The sequence below is a fragment of the Lytechinus variegatus genome, chromosome 7, assembly GCF_018143015.1.
Source record: "Lytechinus variegatus isolate NC3 chromosome 7, Lvar_3.0, whole genome shotgun sequence".
NCBI classification, from domain to species: Eukaryota; Metazoa; Echinodermata; class Echinoidea; order Temnopleuroida; family Toxopneustidae; genus Lytechinus; species Lytechinus variegatus.
The window spans coordinates 28,414,262-28,434,844 of NC_054746.1; the positions used below are offsets into that span (position 1 = coordinate 28,414,262).

Here is a 20,583-nt window from a genome sequence, read left to right on the forward strand (position 1 = left end):
GGTGTATAAGATGGGGTCGTACTAAACCAAATAAGGTAAAGCCAACGACCGAAGGACCCGTAACAATAAAACATTCCTGTACTTGTTTAGGGGTTCATTTTAGGGAATATTTGCCAAGTCATATCGTTTTGTTTCAATACTTGTTAAGGGTAGGGTTTCAATATACTTGTTAAGGGGTGCATTTTCAGAATATGGAAATTACGTGTTTAGGGTGCTTTTCGAGACCCCATGGTCGCGCATGGTATCCACTCGTGAATGGAAGTGCCCCCCCCCCGGATGTATATGAATGTTTTTAAAATACTATTTTTTTAATCTTTTCGTATCGTCTCATTTTGATTTTTACATGTTTTTTAATGTTCACGGACTCGCTGAAAAGCAGTATTTTATGACTGAATGAAAGTTTTATCGGCCGTTTCATCGTGATTAAATAAATTGAATACAATACAATAATGGCACCACCCCCCCCCCCCCTCCCCCGAGCTATATACGCCACCAGTATCTTGTTCCCAAAGCTTAGCGGATAAGCACCGCGTAGTGCAGGGGTAAACTCAATCTGCTCGCTACACGATTGTGGTTTACAGGGGCCGCGCCCCCTCTCGATCGCATGGCCTTGGTCATTCGTACAACTACTCTGAAGCTGAGCTCATGAGCCGTGCCGAGTTGCATTCCATGACCATGTTGAGCTGAACTCGCTGGGCATGTGATTTAGCCAGAGTGATCCACAAAAGCTATCAATACAGCGTAACTGCCGTGTAATGTATTGTTAGACAGCATAAAAAACAGGGTAGAGCCACAGGTAAGTAGCGAAATTGACTTCTGAAATCTGAATTCTGTTGTTGGACTTGGAGTGTTTATCCACTTTGAATACCGGACTCTAAGTCTAACGACAACGTTAAGTCTTACTCTTCATGCTCTTACTCTTAAGATTAAATGGCTGCATTTTCTTTTCTAGACTCTATCTAATCTTGAATAAATGAAAGTTGAACTTGATTGATGATACTGATAGTGTCGTCGGTAACATTTTGTCATTATCTAGCCGGTTGTGAGTGTCTTCTTGTGTGAATCATAATAGAATACCGTAGGTACTAAGTTACCATGCAGCCATGTAGGCCCACTCTTCATAGAAAGTAACTGGTGGGACTGGCGTGAATTTGTGACTCTTTATTCCCTCAACGGTTCCTTGGCACTACAGCAGTTGCACTGCACTAGGGACCTATGCTGGGCTGGCTATGGCAATGCTGAACTGAAACATATGAAGACAGGCATATAATATAGCTATATTGTAGGCCAAGATCTTGATGTTGAGGGAAGAGTTCCCGGGGGGGGGGGGGGGGGGGTACTCAAGCATTTCAATGGACTCTTGTTCATCCCCTCAAATCTCTGTCTCCCGCAACTATCACAGCCTATCCCCATGCCATATACATTGTACACAATGTCTGTGATCTCACTCATATTCACAGAAAATCTCATGCATAGAGCTGGTCTTTGAAATTGGCATCTCTGGGTACTCGAATTATGTTTCTTATGTTATGTTGTCATATTTCTTACGCTAGGGGTGTGCCTGATGACGAAACCCTGAATTAGGGGTCGAAGGAATCGACTTCAGGGGTAAAATACAAGGTCTTGGGGAACTGAATGGTGTGAAAAACGGTCTACTGAACAGGATCGCAGTATGGTCAGTTCCCCCATGTCTGCGCGGTCTCCCAAGTCTGCGCACCCGCGTATCTGCGCGATTCTAGTAAAAGAATATACGCAACGAACACAAACTTTGCACATTCAATGCATAGACAGGTATTCATAAAAAAATCCGACTCAAAATGGTGGAAAAATAATGAATTCAGGGCATTTCATGTGACGGTCTCAAAATGCAGCCTTTTGTCATCAAAATTCCCGAATCGTGTGCAAAGTGAATGAGTGCGCAGACATGGGGTACCATTTTTTTTTTCAATCTGAAAATGACTGCCCGAGGTTTTATCCAAGAAAATGATATATTTCTTTCAAATTTTTATGAGATATTTGGCACACTAACTCATTATGATGTAAGGAACATTATCAACTTAAAGATTTTGTGAAATAAGAAGAAATTCATGTTAAATCTTAACTCAAATTGTTAGGTGCGCAGACTTGGGGCCCACCATCATACTACTATCTATACGGTGTGCGCTAGCAATAGCGCTGTGCATTACACTTGTATGTGGGCGCTAGATCTCGTGGTAACACAAATGTGATTGGCTGGTGACCTTAATGTATGCACTATAGTTTTGCAAAGCTTTAGAAAAGAAGTCAAGCAGACAAAGGTATCAGATGGTGGTTAAAATGCCATGATATCGGTTTGTTATAAGTTGGTATCACATTTTACGGTATTGTTTCGAATCGAAGGCCTCAGCTTGCAAACTGTTGAGAAGTTCCAATTTTCTCGCAACGGAAGCATGAGGTAACAAATTTGCCAATATTTTTACAAATGCAGAATTTGTTACCAAACTGAGCAATATTTGAATGTCGACTTATGATGGGTAGTATCAAACTATTCTTTGACCAGAAATAGATTATGATTCGGTCTTGTCCAGATATATGGTTACCGGTAAACATTATATCTTGTTTCAATTTTAGGATTTAGTAGGTTGGTTGGTTGGTTGGTTGGTTGATAATGATTTTGGCAAATCTGTCAAATTGTAACTATTATTGCCTTCTTACATGAATATCAGAGATATTTTTTTTAAATTGAAAGTTGCTTATTCTTTTTTTTAAATACATGTATATTTGGAAAGAACAAGATAATGTTATGTTGGATTATCCACCAAGTCCGCTGAGATGCGATATCCTGTCAAACCCGCTCGTGTTTTATTTCAAGGGCTGAGGGATAAAATCTCTGTCTCTCAAATAGTGTGTACAGAGAGGTATAAAATCGTGTGGCACATAACCATGTTACATTTAAATTGTCTTTGCTATTCGGTTTGATTTTCAAGCTGTTGTTGAATTTGAAAAAGAGCCTCCCAAATTGCTTCTGCAATCAATAAAAAAAATGTACCAGTTTGCACTATTAGGCTTTAAGTTTAATTTACTCTGGATAATGATTTTTCACTTTCTTATCACATACAGACTCGCTATAAAATGTTCTCAAATAGACCATGTAGTATACTAATCAGCAGGACCCCCTGCGTGGCATGCCATATATGGAAGGTGTCGGCTCTTGGGTCGCTTAATAACCACCTCCTACATCCCCAACCCCATCATCATCATCATAGGGTAGTGCCTAAGAGATGCTTGCATAGAACAGCATCCGTGTTGTCCAGTAGCAAACAGGTGAGTACAGTACCTCAAAATTTACTTTATATATATGGGATTAACAATGACATTTAAAACTTAAAAGTGGAGGGGGTGAATGACTTATGTGTGTGAGTGGGTGGAAAGAGGAAGCATTTGCCCTAATTTTATCTATGCTTTTATATATTTCCATTACGTAAACATTGTATAATTACATGTAAAATAATCTGAAAGCTCCAAGGACATTATTTTTTCATGATTTTTAACATCAAAAGAAAATAATGATTTTATATGATTTCTGCAATACAAATTGTAGCCATCCACACCCCCACAGCCTTCAAATGGCAATTATTTGTATCTCATTCTCAAAATAGATTAAACTTGATCATTATGTGACATAATTTGAAACACATATTGAGTGATTTGGTGTAAAATATCAGTCTCATTCAAATGCACCCAAGTTGTTGTATCAGCATTTCTACACAGTGAACAACTATTGACTTAATCAGGTGAGGGCAAAGGTATATTGATTTAGCTGGCCTCAGTATCGGGTCATGGGGTCAAAATTATAACGAGTTGTATGATAGGCTTTCCTTTTCTTACAAAATTCATGATAAAAGGTCCATAGCCAATAACATGCTTACTGGGAATTCAAATATTATATCTTATTTCTATCGATGGAAATTGATCTGGTAAATATTAGTTATTTAGAGTAGAAATGCATTGAATCCTTGAAATTATAACTTTTTAATATGTAAATGGAAGGCTTCATGTATTTGGTTGTGAAATTATTTTTAATGTAATTTTTAATTTGATAACATTGTGTTATTTTTAATGTTTTTACAAACATTTATTTGTTTTTTTAAGTTAATTGAAATGGAATTATTATGGGTAATTTTAATGTAGACTTGTTCTTGTTAAAAGTTGCATTTCTTGAAATCTATTCTTGATAGTTGCAAATTAGTTCCATGTTTGTAGTTCCTCTGAAAGTTTTGAAAATCACACATTTTGTCTAAAGTGGTATCTTTTTATATAAACTTGTGTTGGAGTTTGCAATGTGAAGATGAAATTGGGAAGTGCATTTAACAGGATGAAGCTGGAAGTGATAAAAAGAAATGTTCTCCAGTCCAAAATCTTATGGACAGAAAAGGCAATGTTCTCTTCAGATCATTTGTGGTAACTTGCTTTGTATGGATAGTGTACATAAACTATTCACAAATGTTTTCTATACATTAAAGGCTGATACGTAATTTTGTGTTAAACTGTTGTATGTTATAACAGGAGGTCAAAAGACCAGTGTGCTGTATTTTTAAGATGTATTTTGTCAAGTGACCATGTAATATTACATAAAACGGCTGAAACCAAGGTTGTTGTTGCAATTATTGAACCTTTTTGTAATTAGAGATCATTCAGATTTCAGAATCACATTTTAGTGAAAGTAAAGGAAGATCACTAGTTCCGCATTTTAAAGAAAGCGTGTATCAAAATGCAGATGCTGGCATCACAAAATGGTTGATACTGTTATGGCAAGCCCTTGACAGTTTGCTCTTGACCCTTTCATCATTGCATTGTATAATTACAAACATTCAAGAAAGGATGAAAATAAGGAAAAGAACATAAAATTGTATTAAACTGAATATGTTTGGAGGTTCACACCTCATCATCAGCCTAAAGTCCTAGAACAGAATCACTGGTATTTATACATTTGGGATATCATAGTAATTTCAAGAATGTAGGTGCAGAATACAAAGGTACATGTAGTATGTATGTGGAACAGGGTGAATTTAAAAAGGAGTGAGAGTAAAAAATCATTTCAGTGATAGGTCAGTTGGGTGGGTTTATTAAACTTATTTTCATCTTTAGTTGATATCGTGTGATTCGTGTCGTTCTTTTGGAAATCAAGAAAGGGCACTTCATTTTTTATTTGAATCTCTGACGTACATGTAGATGTAGTTGTGTGCACCTTTCCTTGACAGTCAACATGGACATTGTGACATTTGCACTACAAAACATGGTCAAGAATTCCATCTTGAAAACAGAATTGCATGACTAGGTTCTAATAAGCATTGTATAAACTAGGTAGGGAACACTTTTGTCTTTCATCGTCATATCACATGATTTGCATCGCAATTTGCAATTTCTTTGTTGATTTATGCTATAGATACAAAGCATTTGTTGGATGATTTTTCTTTGGACTGTCCATAACTTTGTTTAAGATTTTCCCCTTACAGCAAGAGCTTGAGCTGCTATTAATCAAATTTCCAGGAGTAAAATTATTTACTGCTTTTTGAATTACCAAACAAAAATCTATGCAATACAGGCAATTGCCATCAATTGTATTTTGTAAAGGTACACTTGTTTATGGACATTAATCTAATGTCTTTGTGAATGCATGGATGGATGTGAATTATTGTATTCAATCGATCTTGTCACAACATAACAAATGATTTGGGGTTGAATGGATATTGACAACCACTCATTACACAGCATGTACACTCTGAATTTCAGAGATTTGAAATAAAAAGCATACGGGGTTCATAGTCACCTGTAGAAATCTTGATTTAATTTTAATGCTAAAGATTTTATTTCTCAAGATTGTAATTCATATCTTTTGAGGTTAAAATCTAAATCCGGTGTTTGGCTGGTTACATCTGATATTTATATTATCTTTACCCGTGTAATTCAGAGTTTATAAATGCACTGATTGATATACTGGAAGATTTGTGTATAGGCAGTTCTCTGATCAAGTGTTGCCATCCTATATTAGAATAACGAGATTCATATTAATTGATTTTTTTTTCAATGACTGGCCCACTCCCTTTTCACCTTGAAGTAATCCTTGGCTGCATTCCCCACATGATTTTATTGATTTCAATTTCCTAAAAGTGGTTGGGAAAAGAAAATGTTGGAGCATTTCAGCTGGCTCATGATTTCTAGATGAGCTGGCTTGAAATATGAAAACAAGTATATTGATTTAGACATTTGAAGAAAAGGGATCCTTTATCATCCTTGGGTCCTTTTCGTACTGACTCAATCACAGAAAATGTATTTTCTAAGGAATTCTACTCAGATCAGAAAATACCAGGTTCATGGTGATGTATTTTGGCAGTGTGGAAGCTAATTTCTAATTATAGCCCCCAAAGAAAATGTATGCAAGTAATCATACTTTTCAAAATTATTAAAATAATTTCACAAGAACTTCTCCAAGGTTGCAGGGATTTGTTTGCTGTGTGATATCTAGTAAAAAAAAATATATGGGACTGTAGTTGGCCTATTACGTTTGCTTTTAAAGCTCCACTTACATGTAAATGACACAGTATTGATTATGTTGAACAAAATAAGATAAAAATTAAAAAAAGAACGAATACTACATATTTGTACAGGTGAGGAAACTCAAGTGATGTTTAGACCAGACCAGTAGCCATAGCTTAGGAAGTTAGGAAATCATTTATCACACTGCTGATTACTAGTAAATTGTAATGTAATGAAAAATGATGTCATTAACAAGAATCTCTATATTATTTATTTCAGGTGTCTTCAGCAAAAGTGAAATTCTTTCAGGATGATACATTACTCCCCTTTTCAGCTTTTTTAACGGATCCTTTTCAAAGACATCATAATTACCTTAGAATTTCATTAACGGAAAGATGCAATTTAAGATGTAAGTTTAACCTCTAACCAATATAATATACATGTACGTGTATTTCAGATACATGCACATGTTATGTTTAGTGATATTTTGATGATTCATCTTTTCTTGTTATTTATCAAAGTTTTGTTGAATATTTCATTTAAGCATCTTGATCATAATCATTATTGATCAAAAGTTTATATTGAATATGAGGCATTTTAAGAAATCATTCTTTAAAGTTTAACCTTAAAGTGTATGCTTGGCTGTACAAAAAAATGGATTTTTCATTTAATAATATGACTGCTGTTTCAGTTTGAACATATCTATAATCGGAGTAAATATTTCTACTCTTAAAATTAATGATATTCATTAAATGTTGTATTTTGAACATAGATTAGGCTATTTTGTGATTTCTGTAGAAATGGTCAAACTGAATTATTTGTATTTCACCATTTTATAGGTCAGTACTGCATGCCTGAGGAAGGGGTCACCCTCTCACCCAAAGAGAGACTTTTATCAACAGATGAAATCTTACATCTAGCTAAATTGTTTGTTAGTGAAGGAGTAGATAAAATCAGATTAACGGGAGGAGAACCATTAGTCAGAAAGGACATTGTAGATATCATAGGTAAGTACTATATTGGGTTGAGTATGATTATTAAATGACAGTTGTATAATTTGTTAACTTGCATTCCCTTGAGGCATGATAGCTTACTTCGGGAGAGCGGGGGTTTCCTGATTTAAGTGACCCTGGGTTGATTCCCACTTATTGCGCTACTGCCTTTTGGTAAGGCATTTATCAATACCAAGTTCGTCGGAGAGGACGTTTGGCTGCTAGTCCTCTGGTTGCTTGCTTACCAGCATTAATGCTTTCTTTAACAATCAAGTAAAAAGAAAACTGACCACCACCTATCAAGAGGTTGAGGACTCAGAAGTCAGAACTCTGTCTGACAATTCCTTTTATTTTGGTGTTTTATACACAGACCTCTAATAGAATAATGAAGCAAAGAAATGGTATTTTAGCTTGTGATGTTTTCATATTGTATGCACGTTTATTGCATGTTCTTATACCTCCAAATTCTGTACATGAACATTCGTTCTGACATTTTTGGCAAGACACCATAGTATGCATTAGACATTGAATGACCAACAGGGACACATGATGCTCCTTTTTTCTGAAAATTTCATTTTTGGCCATGCTTTATGAATTTTATTTTTGTCACTTCCTTCTGCCTATGTATAGCAGTTAATCTTGGGTTTGTCGATGGTCACTGTACTGAAACTGTCTGATTGGTCGTATTCTTTGAACCATGCAAAGATATGAAGATTAATGGCTGTTCATTATGCATTGGTATTTCACTGGCACTTCCAAGTCTATTATATTCCCCAAGCAATTTTGAAGCACAGAGGAATGTGTGTTGATGTAAATGTATGTGAAAAATATTTATAAAACGGCTATTACACTCGTTTGTAATTTGGTGCATTACACTAAATAATCCAATACTTAAATTGTACATTACCCCAATGTCAATTTTCCCATAACAATTTATGGCTTCCTTCAGTTTTATGTTTTCCTCCCAGTATTCTCTTGTTATATCCACATCAATGCAAGAATCAATTTCAGCATTCAAACATTTGGTGCATATGACATTTAACATCAATGACATGCGCCTTGTCATCTTTTATTCAGAGGGCCTCAGGGAGTTGGAGGGTCTTAAACAAATTGCCATGACAACTAATGGAGTCACCTTAGCCAAACGACTACCAGATCTCAAGAAAGCTGGCCTAGATCTGATCAACATTAGCATAGATACCTTAATCCCACAGAAGTTTGAATTTATATCAAGGAGAAAAGGTGAGAGAATGACTTTGTTGACTTTGATATTAAACAAGTGTTTTATATATACGAAGAAAGAGCAAGATCAAAATATTTTGGTTTTACTTGGAACATTTCTTTTTTGTTTTTAAATGACAAATTTCATACTGTGTTTGTTCATATCATTACCATACCATTTGATATATATGTTTTAGAGAGCTTCCCAAATGTCATTTTGACTGAAGAGCTGTAAGGGAGGGTTTTATTACTCTTCTTCTTTCCTTTGATGCATCCGGGGTTGGTACAATGAAAATGTGTTTTGTTCAAACATGTTTTAAATTGATATCAATTTTTTTAAACATAGAATAGAATGTGTAATAAAATAAAGACACCTTTTTGTCAAACCCTGCATGCATCCTAATCTTATTGGCCAACTTGTCATGTGTGTTTCCCAGCCAGTGTAGCCTATACATGTATCTAGTGCATTTGATTTTTAATGATATTGCAATTTGCAATTGATCAAGAAAGGAAACACAAGTTATGATTGACCATTGTTTGAAGAGCTTTTCCAAATATCCTGATGAAAGAAGAGCTACATGAGGGAAGATTTCATTTTGCAATGTACATCTTCCTCCCACTCGTTATTTATATTGATCATTTCAATAAACTTCCGTCATTGCAATCATAAAGAGATGAGTTGATATGAGTTAGATTCAATTTCATTTGACATGATGTAATGAAACATTGATTACATCTTGACAAACCCATCTGCAATATCTTAAAGGTCAATTGTGCTTATATACCATGTAGAAAGCATTAGTTAAAGGGACAGGTAGTATGGTCCCCTTAATTTGATACAATTGTGTACAGTAGGTTTGTGTGTTGATAAGCTGGTACAGAATGGTAGAATTTCATTTGAAAACCTCTGTTTTGGGGGGAGGGGGGGGGGTTGGTAGTTGTCAAATCCACTTTTGTAGTAGCATTGAATTAAAAACTGATTGATTTCCATTTTATGAAAGTGAAAAGGTCATAAGTGGGGCAAACAGACCGTTACATCATGCAGATTTCATAATTCAATATATGTTAGGACTTGGGGATTTTGGAAAGTAGGCCTACACACTAGAATAGAAGGATAACTTTCAAATGTAACGGTCGAAGACAGCATTTATAAATATGGCAACAAACAGATTCGTATTCAGCACCTAAAAATAGGGGGATAAGCACAAAAAATAAGATTTTACAGATTTTTTTGGAATTCTTACTACTTGCCGCCTACTATTTGCATTATAATTTGGTTTGATTCATGTTGTATTCTGGTTGTGAATGTTATTGATAAGTAGAGAAGGTTATATATGATATTGATATGCTTTTGGTTATTCGTAGGATGGCATCATGTGATGAGAGGAATAGAAGCTGCATTAGAGCATGGATACGACCCAGTCAAGGTCAACTGTGTTGTGATGAGAGGACTCAATGAAGATGAACTATGTGACTTTGTTGCTCTCACCGAGGACAAGGTAAGCAGTGCCATTAGGTTGTATCTACCTTGTCCACACTATTGTCACTAGGCCTACATAAATCGGCTAAAGTAAAGTATGTCAAATTGTGTTATTTCCGATCAAGGCCCTGTTGCAATTGATGAACATTGAATAGCAAAGTTACCATGATGTTAACTTTGCTATTCAATGGTGATTACCCTGGTAACAGGGCTCATCTACCAATCAAAATCAATGATTAAATGAAATTTACTGTTGGATGGTAAAAGTTACTATAATAGTAAGTTTTATACAGATATCCCCATGAGAACACACTGGAAATTACTTGAAATGAAAATTGATAAGAGAGCTGTTTTTATGTTACTTCTTGAGATTATTAAAATGTTGATTCCACTTTGATTGGGGGCATAATTTTAATACCACACTATTTATTTGACAAAGCCTGCTCATTTGCAGGTAATACCAAATCATTCCACAAATTTTCAAATACAAATTACAAAGTGTACATAGCGAAAGGCCACATTATTCCATGCTCAGGCAAAAACTGCCCCGATTTTAAAGGCTTATGGAAAAAGAGCTTTCTGTAGGAGGGTCATTGGTGTCAAAATCTTGAAAATGTGGAAACTTTAGCTGATGAAGATAAAGTATTTGTAACAGACTACATTAAATGTTTTCAATGTCATTGTCAGAGGCCATTGACAACATTTCAAGGATACCATTAAGTTCATTACAAGTAGGTCATGTCACAGACTATGTTCATACACTCTTAGAGCTGGCCTTTGTCTGACAGCCACACCTGCTATGGTTCAATGCCAAGGTTATTAAAGCTCCAGTCAGCTGAAGATGTTCTCTTTATGTATGTAATCATGAAACAATTCCTGATGGGTTACTCTATGTGCCAAAGTAACCAAGAGTGATTATTTTGTTGTTCCTTTATAACATTTTTCTATTTTTTATAGACTATTTGTTTTATCTTAGACTCAAATTTAACTAATTTTGAATGATTGGGTAGCTGAATGCTGTATATTATTATTAGATTTTATTACTAGATTATTATTATTATATTAAAGTAGTTCTGGAAAGATTTTCAGAACTACATTTTAGCCTTAATATGGGAGCGCCTTGAGCACCTAACAAAGTGGATGTGTGCGCAATATAAATACCCTATATTATTATTATTATTAATGTTAATATCTTACCCTTTAATTCATGCATTTTTTTGTGTAGCATGCTTTATCAGTGTATGAAGTCCTAATTCAGACTGGCTTTTAGCCAATTTATTTTGGTGTTTTTTCCAAACCCCTCGATGACCTTTTACTACAATATCAAGACTGCTTCCCTTTTCCAATAACGAAAGACTCAACTGTATATTTTGTGCATGCCTAGAAAATGTTTAATGTATAACATTGGAATGTGATGCTTGCATCTTGTTCCCATAGGCTTGCTTCTTCATCTGCATTTGGATGTAACCTAATGTACTTCCCCCGACTGCTAAATTATAGAATATGAAATCCACTTTGGAATTGTTATCCTCAAATTGCCATCAGGAGAACCTTCAAATTGAAGAATTTTATGATGAATTGAGAAGTCATCATGTGTGCTTTGTGACTCTTTTGATTTATTGGTTAAAAGCAACATTGATTATTGTAGAATTATAGGGATCAAAAGTCAGTTTTGAGGTAGACTTTGTGATGGACTTTATAACGATTGATTATTGAAAAGGCTTTTAAAATTGAATTAATGTTTTCTAGTTCATACACTTGGTTTTATATTTCTGTTATGGGTTCAAGGTAATGTTAGCATTTATTTATTTTGTTCTCATATTAGTTAAATGCTCCATATATCTTCTGAGCAAGTAAGAGCTTCCTTCCCTTGACATGCATGCAGCCTTGGTAAACAATGAAAACTGGTTTATGTGTTTGCCTTTGTGAGAAACATCACACTGCCTCAAGTCTATGAAATTAAAAAAAAAATAGTATGCATCGATGATCGTAAATATGCTCTGGAATTTTGCTGACTGAAAAAAAAAGTTTCATTATTTTTTCATGGGGAATTAACTTCTTTCCATATAAATTTGTACTGGTACAATGAATGCATATAAAGAGATACAGAGAGCTCTGCTCTGCCTTCTTTGTCAGACAGAAACATGTAAATTTGTGAACTGTTCTTTCATGCATGTACAGTATTGTATTTGTACTCTTCCCAGACGTATGAAATCCCTTGGATTAGACACATGCGACCCTGAACTTAGGACTCTTCCTCTCCCCAACTTTTTTTTTGGGAGAGAGAGTTACTACCCAATTTTATAAATGAAAATGAATGAAAATAATAAAATATACGGTAGGCCTAAAGGTCTTTTTTGTAAAATTATTAAAATTCACATGTGAGTGTACATGCACAGGAAGTGTATGACTTCTGCAAATGGTTGCTTGCATTTGAATTCTATTGACCTTTAATAAGCTAAGGTGTATTGATGTCGAAACGGAATGAATTTACAATGTCATCAAGTTCCTTCTTTATTTTGTACAATTGAAAAAATGAAATACATGTACTTGTGATTTTCAAATGGCATTGATCAACTTATGAATATACATGTATGTATAGGCCCTATGTACATGTAGGTCCTATGTATTTGAATGAAAAGCTGTCGAAACTTTAAAGGATGATGAATATGCGCATACAATAATTCATGTCACCCCAAATTATTATCTCCTTATCTTGCAATGATGCATGGATTACTGCAGGCTACATGCACATATTATATCATAGCCATAGCATCTGCATCTTGCCAGGATAGGCTACGTTTATACTATGCCATGCTAAAGGTCTCATTTGTACAGTGCAATGTGACCTCTAGCATTCCAATGAGTTAGAACCCCTGGGAGGGCGTCTGCACACAACACTCCTTCAAATATCATACCCTTTCACACTGTAGAAAAATTAGTATACCGATATATGCTGTGTAGTGTACATGATAAAAAAAGTTAAGTGATAATTTTTTCCCGGGGGGGGGGGGGAGAGGGGTACTCGAATTATAACATGATACCTACATGTATGTGCCGTGCCAAAGTTGGGGTCGGGGGCTATGGAACTAATTTTGGTCTGAAAACGGGGGTCTCTGGAACAGCTCTTGGATCAACGAATGCTAAGTACATGCAGTTCAGTAGTCCATGATATGCACGCATTAATTGGGCATTCGGAACGGGAAAAAATAGGAATTTCTATGGCTTTCTTTATTGGTGATGCTCTGGAATGGAAATTTAGGCTGAAAATGGGGGTATCAACCACAGCACATATGTATCATACATACATGTAAGTGCCCTCCCTCCAGCAATTCGACATACCCATTTTTAGGATATTCATGAAATTCTCAAATCGTTTGTAAATTTTATGATTTTTGCAGACAATTAGCCTAATGATTTATTCTAGCAATAGCCATTCAGATTAAAGATCCCGTTATGCAATAGACAGGCATATATGCCTACATGAATTTACAATTGCAATTAATTGTAGCTTTAAGGAAATAGACTCATACATTCATACCCCTTTCATAAACCCAATTATGCGGCTAATAGCAGCGTAATTTGGTCGTAAAATCGGAGGAGGACCAAAGTTATCCGCATTATTTTGATGCTGCAATTATCTGCATAATAGCAGCATCGGGACCAGATTTTGACTTTATGAACGCATTTCGAAAGTAATGCGGATAATTGTCATGGAGCGGTCACAAGGTCACCCTTTTCCAACGCAACCGTATCGGAGGGGGTGTGTGCGGTTGCCATGACGATTATCCTCCTTTTTCAGGACAGGCGCTCGTAAAAATAGTGTGGATTATTTTCGAAGTTTATGAACGCAATTTTTATTGAATTATCCGCATTACTCTTAGGCGGCTAATTGGAGGATAGGTTTATGAAAAGGGTATTAGTTTAATAAGCTGGCATATAAAGTAATGAATTGTTTAATATGTTGCATTATTCGTAATTGTAATTTTACGGTGTGTGTATAGTGAATAAAGAAGAAAATGAGTTATTTTTAAAGAGGGTGTTTCACACATGCATTTGAGCAGCACATAGATTCTATCTAGCCGTATGTCTTTTTTTAATGCCATGATGCATTTATGATGATGGCTCGATGCTTCATTGCATGATTGTATCATGGACTTAAATACCATGATTGTATACGGTGGTTTTGGATAGTGTGAACAGGCCTATCTTAGGCCATCTAGGGCAGTCTTCTGTCATTCTACTTGGTGTAGTGTATGTAAACATAGGAAGTTTCACATGATTGGAGTGAGTGCTCTTCCTTCAGCAGAGATCCACCAGGGACTGTCTCTGATATTATGAAGTCAAATTTATACCATAATAAACAGATCAGTGCTGTGACCGATTTCACATGTGCGCACATTTTATAGTGCATTTGCGTCTTTGAGTTCGACGCATGATTATTTCAGGCTTGTTATTTTACTGCATGATATTTCCCATATCAAATTGTACAGAAAAGCTAATGATGTTGATATCATGCTTTGAATTGTATCTCTTGTAAAAATTAATTTAAAATAATTAATGATTGGCAAATTCGACATACAGGTACATAGTAGCTCTTCTTTATTATCATATGTATAAACACAAATGGTCAAAGGTAGTACCGGTATGTGCAGTAACCTCCCACTTTCCTGGTTCTAAATACATAATGTCCAATTCACGCTGTCATTATCAGTGTTTACAAATGGATATGAGCACCCAAAGCCTTTGGTTTTTTTCTTAGCCAAAATGTATGTGTAACTTCATTTGAGTACTGACTGTATTAGCAGTCATCTGTTATTAATATTATGGGTTAATTATCAGTTTGGCAGCCATGGACTTAACGTTCAATAAATCATGGAATTTTAGAATTTCTAAAATACCGGTACTGAATTCTATATGTTCTCAAAGAAATCTGACTACATGTACTTGTGCGTGTACATGTAGCCTGTTAAAGGTCAAGTCCACCCCAGAAAAATGTTGATTTGAATAAATAGAGAAAAATCAAACTAGCGTGTTATACTGAAAATTTCTTAAAACTGGGATGTAAAATAAGAAAGTTGTGACATTTCAAAGTTTGGCTTTTTATTTTTTACAAAACTGATATATATTGCCCTTAAAAGAACCATATTGCCCTCGTCTAAAGACTCGGGCCAATATGATTCTTTTGTTGGCAATATATTTGATGTTCCCCTCAAGGCCAGTTAATGTTATTTAAATATTTTCTAGTGTATGAACTTTTAAAAATGACCCACTAAAGATACACACATGTGTGTTGTTACAGGAAAGCATCATTAGTGGGTTTAGAAACATTTGTTCATTTCCACATTAATTTCTTACATGACAATAAGGCCTCATCTTAACTGGTACATGGCTGAATGCATAATAAAACTTGTGTCTTGCTGTGCTGTCCCATGCACAGAACCTCAATTTTGATTTCACACAGCTGTGTGAAATGTTTCCATATTATTACGTGCAATTATTTCAGTTGTTACTTTTCAATGTCTATGAAAAATCAATTCTAATTTGCTTACTGGGCTCACCAGAAAGTTTTGCCAGTCTATATTTTTTTATCTTTAATAGAAGAGGTTTCTTTCTTACATGGAAAATGTAATTCTTTGCTCGGGCTGTGCTTTCTACATGTAATTTCTGTAGTTTAGGCAAAATGTTAATTTCTATATTTATATAGTGTAATTCCTCTCTTTATTTCTTCCCTTCTCTCTAAAACACTGTTCTTTTGTCATCTGTCTTTCCTTCCATCCCTTCATCCCTTCCTTCCCTTCATCCCTCCCTTTCTCCATTCCCCTCTTTCTTTCACCTTCTTATATGCAGGCATTAGACATCCGTTTTATAGAGTACATGCCATTTGATGGTAACCGATGGAATGACAAGAAACTCTTCACCAAAGACGAGATGGTTCAGACAATTAGAGAGAGGTGGCCTGACTTTGGTCCTACAGATAATCTTCCTAATGATACATCAGTTGTAAGTATAAACATGAAGGCAATGCCCTATATTCACAAAGGTGTGTAGTTAACGCATACATTCGTAATTGCGAAGTTTCGTTATTCCAAAGGTTCGTATTTCCGAAGGTTCGTAATTCCGAAGATTTTTTAGTCCGAAAACGAAATGAGGTTCGTAATTCCGAAGGTTCGTTAGTCCGAAAACAAAGCAAGGTTCGTAATTCCGAAGGTTCGTTAATCCGAAAACGAAATGAGGTTCGTAATTTTGAAGGTTCGTTAGTCCGAAAACGTAATGATTAATGAACTTCATTGCGTTTTTGGACTAACGAACCTTCGGAACAACGAACCTTATTTCGTTTTCGGATTAACGAACCTTCGGAACAACGAACCTTATTTCGTTTTCGGACTAACGAACCTTTGGGACATTGAACTTTATTTCGTTTTCGGATTATCCAATCTTCGGAATAACGCCACAAATGTTCGGATTAACAAACCCTTTTACGTTTTCGGATTAACAAACATTGAGGTATAGGCAATTTACATGTTTCGGAAATAAGAACCTTAGGAATTACGAACCTTTGGAATTACGAAGTGTAACCGTAGTTAATACTGATCATCATTGACTTCTTGAACATCTCCAGTTGGGAACTTCTAAAGAAAGATGACCTCAGGTATTATCATGGTGTATGTGAATGCATGAAAATTGTTCATTTTCATATTCATGTGTACCCAGTTGCTCATTTGGGCATAAAAGAAGAACCTATATTCAAAACTACAATACCCTTTTTAAGTCACTAAAATGATGCATAAGCGAGTGTCATTGGAAGTCACTATCTTGCAACTTGATAAATTGCATCTTTGAATGGCAAAACATATGCACCATTTTCTATTTGGTTATGTAGGTTTTCATGATAGAAATTTGATGCATATTAAGAGAATTTTTTTTCATCTGACTGAATTTATATAAAAAAATAGTGTTAAGCAACAGGGAACACTTTATATGAAATCTAAATCATAGTTGAAATAAGTGTAGTTTGGATTCATTAAGAGTATGTAAATGCAGGTCCCCAATCCCGCAGGAAACTTCTGTATTGTTTAGAAGATTTAGGGGAAGCAAAGGTTATCACCAACAAAAATCAGCGGGGATGAGGTCAGTGCATATAAATGCATAAGCAGATCATCCAGGAGCACCCCCCCCCCCTGCCTTCTAATGCTGGATTGCTGTCCAGTAGAAGTGGTTTAACTTATAAGCATTTTTACAATTGTCTGAAAATATGTCTTGGAATTTAAAGTTCACTTTTCATGAGATTAAAGCAATTAGACATAAAATATCATTCAGAGTAACAGATTAATTGAGTTGTGATATTTTGTATTTTGCAGGCATACAGAGTACCAGGTTTTGTAGGTCAGGTTGGGATCATAGCTTCCATGTCTAAACCATTCTGTGGTTCATGTAACAGACTCAGACTGACAGCGGATGGTAATTTGAAGGTGAGATCTTAGAGTGTTGTTCTTGAAAACATTGCACACGTGAGGCAATGAGCAAGGATAGATAGGAAGACCGGATAGCATAATCAATACAGAATATAATGTACGTCAATTTGGGATCATTCATAGTTTCCCTTTCCAAACAATTTTATGGTTCATGCAATCGCTGGATCTGTTACAATGGTACCTTGTGCATGTAGTTCTTACTAATCCCTTTGATGATGTGTATAATATGTATTATATTGACCGTAGAGTTTTATTAATGATATGATACAATTTGGCAGCCTTAGTGGTCTGGCCATTAATTGACTTGCATTATATCGGTGAAAGCCCTTTGCATGATTTCAAGTAGCACCTTATCTGCAATTCCTTGAGATAAATTCACACATGCCCAATAAGATGCAAGTATTTCAGTAGTTTTTAACAAGAAATGATTTTTTTTTCCATGAACAGGTGTGTCTCTTTGGTAATGCTGAGGTATCGCTTCGAGATGCTCTAAGAGAAGGCAAATCAGATGAGGAGTTGTTACAAGTCATTGGAGCAGCAGTTGGAAAGAAGAAAAAGCAACATGCAGGTAACTTTTACTAGAATAAATCATATCCTCTTACTAAAGACTTGCTTTGAAAAAAAAAATTCTGTAAGTTAAATGAGGGAAAATGGTTATGATGATATATTGCGATATGCAGGACCCATTTGTAGAGCAGTATCTAACTGAAGTGGCTACCCTGGGTAAATGAAGCATAATTATTATTTTTTGTTTAATTAAATGATGAATATTTGTTTGGCCCATTAATACATTCAGGTATATTGTCTCTCGCAGTTTCATTGTATCCTGAATATGCTAATCATTTACATATTTACATATATTCGAAAGACAAAACTGTGGTGAAAAAATGTAACATAAATGCCAGTTGTGGTAACCATTTCAAAGTGAGTTCAAACAATATCCAATAAAGTCGCCACAAAAATGACTGTATGTTTAAGTAGAAAATACCACATGATCCTGGTAGAAAATGCGGAATTGCTATTAAAATTAAGCAAAATAAACATGGCATTGTTGCCACTTGACAGGCCTTTTTCAAGCAGTAATGGAACACGGTCACACATCCTTTTCTGGGTGGGCGATCATATGAATGCTCAAGTTTCATCATAGAATTCATGATTTTACAAATTTAGGTTTATGTAATCATACCAGATCTAGATCCACAATGGTATGTTGACAATTAATATTGATTTTAAAGGCTTCTTTTTTCATTATTTTCTGCATCTACTTGAGCTTTGACTTATCTTTACCATTTTTTATGCATTTTTCAGGTATGTTCAAGATAGCCAAGATGCAGAACAGGCCGATGATTCTGATCGGTGGGTGACAACTTTTCCACAACTCTCTCAAATATGATCTAGGTAGGATGAGAGTTATCCTTCCATATCTTTGACTATCTATCCATTTACAATCACTCTAAATAAGTTTATGAACGTTTTGACACCATTCCGAGACGATCACCCTGTGCAATTAGGGCTAAAAGAGGTGTTTTCAGTTAAATCCTACTCAAAGATGGTGAGTGGATTCTTATCACGATGAATGCCTATTTATTTTTTGTACTTTATTCATGAAAATACCACAGGTTTTAATAATCCTTTTTTCCCCAAAAAACAAACATGCCTATGGCAGAAAATTGATGACGACTATGTTAACACCTAAAATCCTTTAAAGTTCTGCAGTTCTTTTCAATCCCAATTGATGAATTACTTCTATGCTGGACAAAGTGATGATTGATATAGATACATTACCAATGACACTTCATCATGTAATATTAAAGTGTGCATTTTAATGGCTTTATTTGTTGATGTTTATTCTTATATTACAGATTCATCTCCTATGGAGATTAGAATGTTGGGTACTTTTCATCACAGGAATCCTGACAGCGTATATACTTCAACTAATGTAGCAAATCAGCATGTGCTTCCAGCATCAATTTTATTCAATCATGGTGTCCATTCGTACAAAACCTATCATAGTTCAAGAGCCTGGATCCATTCCTCGACAAAGTCTTTTAAGGTTGACGACCCAAGCAGCAAAGACGGGTCTGGGTCTGATTTGAGGCTGACCCACGTTGACTGCTCCGGACAAGCAGAAATGGTGGACGTGAGTGGGAAGGAGACGACGGTGCGGGAGGCGGTGGCATCGGGTAAGGTTCAGCTGGGACAGGAGGCTTTCTACCTTGTCCAGGAGAACAAGATGGCCAAGGGTGATGTCTTACGGGTGGCACAGCTCGCTGGCATCATGGCAGCCAAGCAGACTAGCGCCCTCATCCCACTCTGTCATAACATCCCCATACAGAAGGTGGATGTTGACCTTCACCTGGATGAGGAATCTTTCAGCGTACTCATCAGGTCAAAGGTCAAATGCATAGGTCGAACTGGAGTCGAGATGGAGGCATTGACTGCAGTCTCTGTAGCAGCTCTGACCATCTATGACATGTGCAAGGCGGTCACTCATGACATGGTCATTGCAGAAATCAGACTGGAACAGAAAACTGGGGGACAGCGTGGTGATTTTTATAGAGAAAATTAATTAGTTAATGGATGTCCACACCCAAATTTTTGTATCGCCTACATAGCAGTGTGAGACTATCGCCGCCTTTTTTCTAAGGGCGCTGGCGGCGGTGTCAACATTTAAATATTTAAACTAGGGTTAAGATTTTGAAATGTCACAATAACTTAAAAAGTATATGCACTTAGGTTATGAAACTTGGCCATAAGAGTAATCAAGTATGACTGAAAATCCCATGCTAGTTTCAGGTCACATGACTAAAGTCAAAGGTCATTTAAGGTCAATGAACTTTGGCCATATTGGGGGTATTTTTTTTGTTAAATTGACATCATAACTTTGAATGTTTATTGA

General features: G+C 35.7%; 1 protein-coding gene across 2 annotated transcripts; it reads left to right on the plus strand.

Annotated features, from left to right (window-relative positions):
* Positions 1 to 609: 609 nt before the first annotated feature.
* Positions 610 to 20,353, plus strand: LOC121418903 (molybdenum cofactor biosynthesis protein 1-like). 2 transcript variants are annotated; one of them, XM_041613094.1, is made up of 11 exons: positions 610 to 796; positions 3,100 to 3,303; positions 6,796 to 6,925; positions 7,356 to 7,523; positions 8,586 to 8,750; positions 10,095 to 10,228; positions 16,060 to 16,212; positions 17,571 to 17,681; positions 18,132 to 18,252; positions 18,993 to 19,040; positions 19,547 to 20,353. In XM_041613094.1, the coding sequence occupies exons 2-11, from the start codon at positions 3,112 to 3,114 to the stop codon at positions 20,251 to 20,253; spliced, it is 1,929 nt and encodes a 642-aa protein (XP_041469028.1). In that variant the 5' UTR covers positions 610 to 796; positions 3,100 to 3,111; the 3' UTR covers positions 20,254 to 20,353. The 2 variants fall into 2 exon arrangements, with proteins under 2 accessions (XP_041469028.1, XP_041469029.1); XM_041613095.1 differs by lacking the exon at positions 18,993 to 19,040 and having other exon boundaries at positions 611 to 796.
* Positions 20,354 to 20,583: the final 230 nt, after the last annotated feature.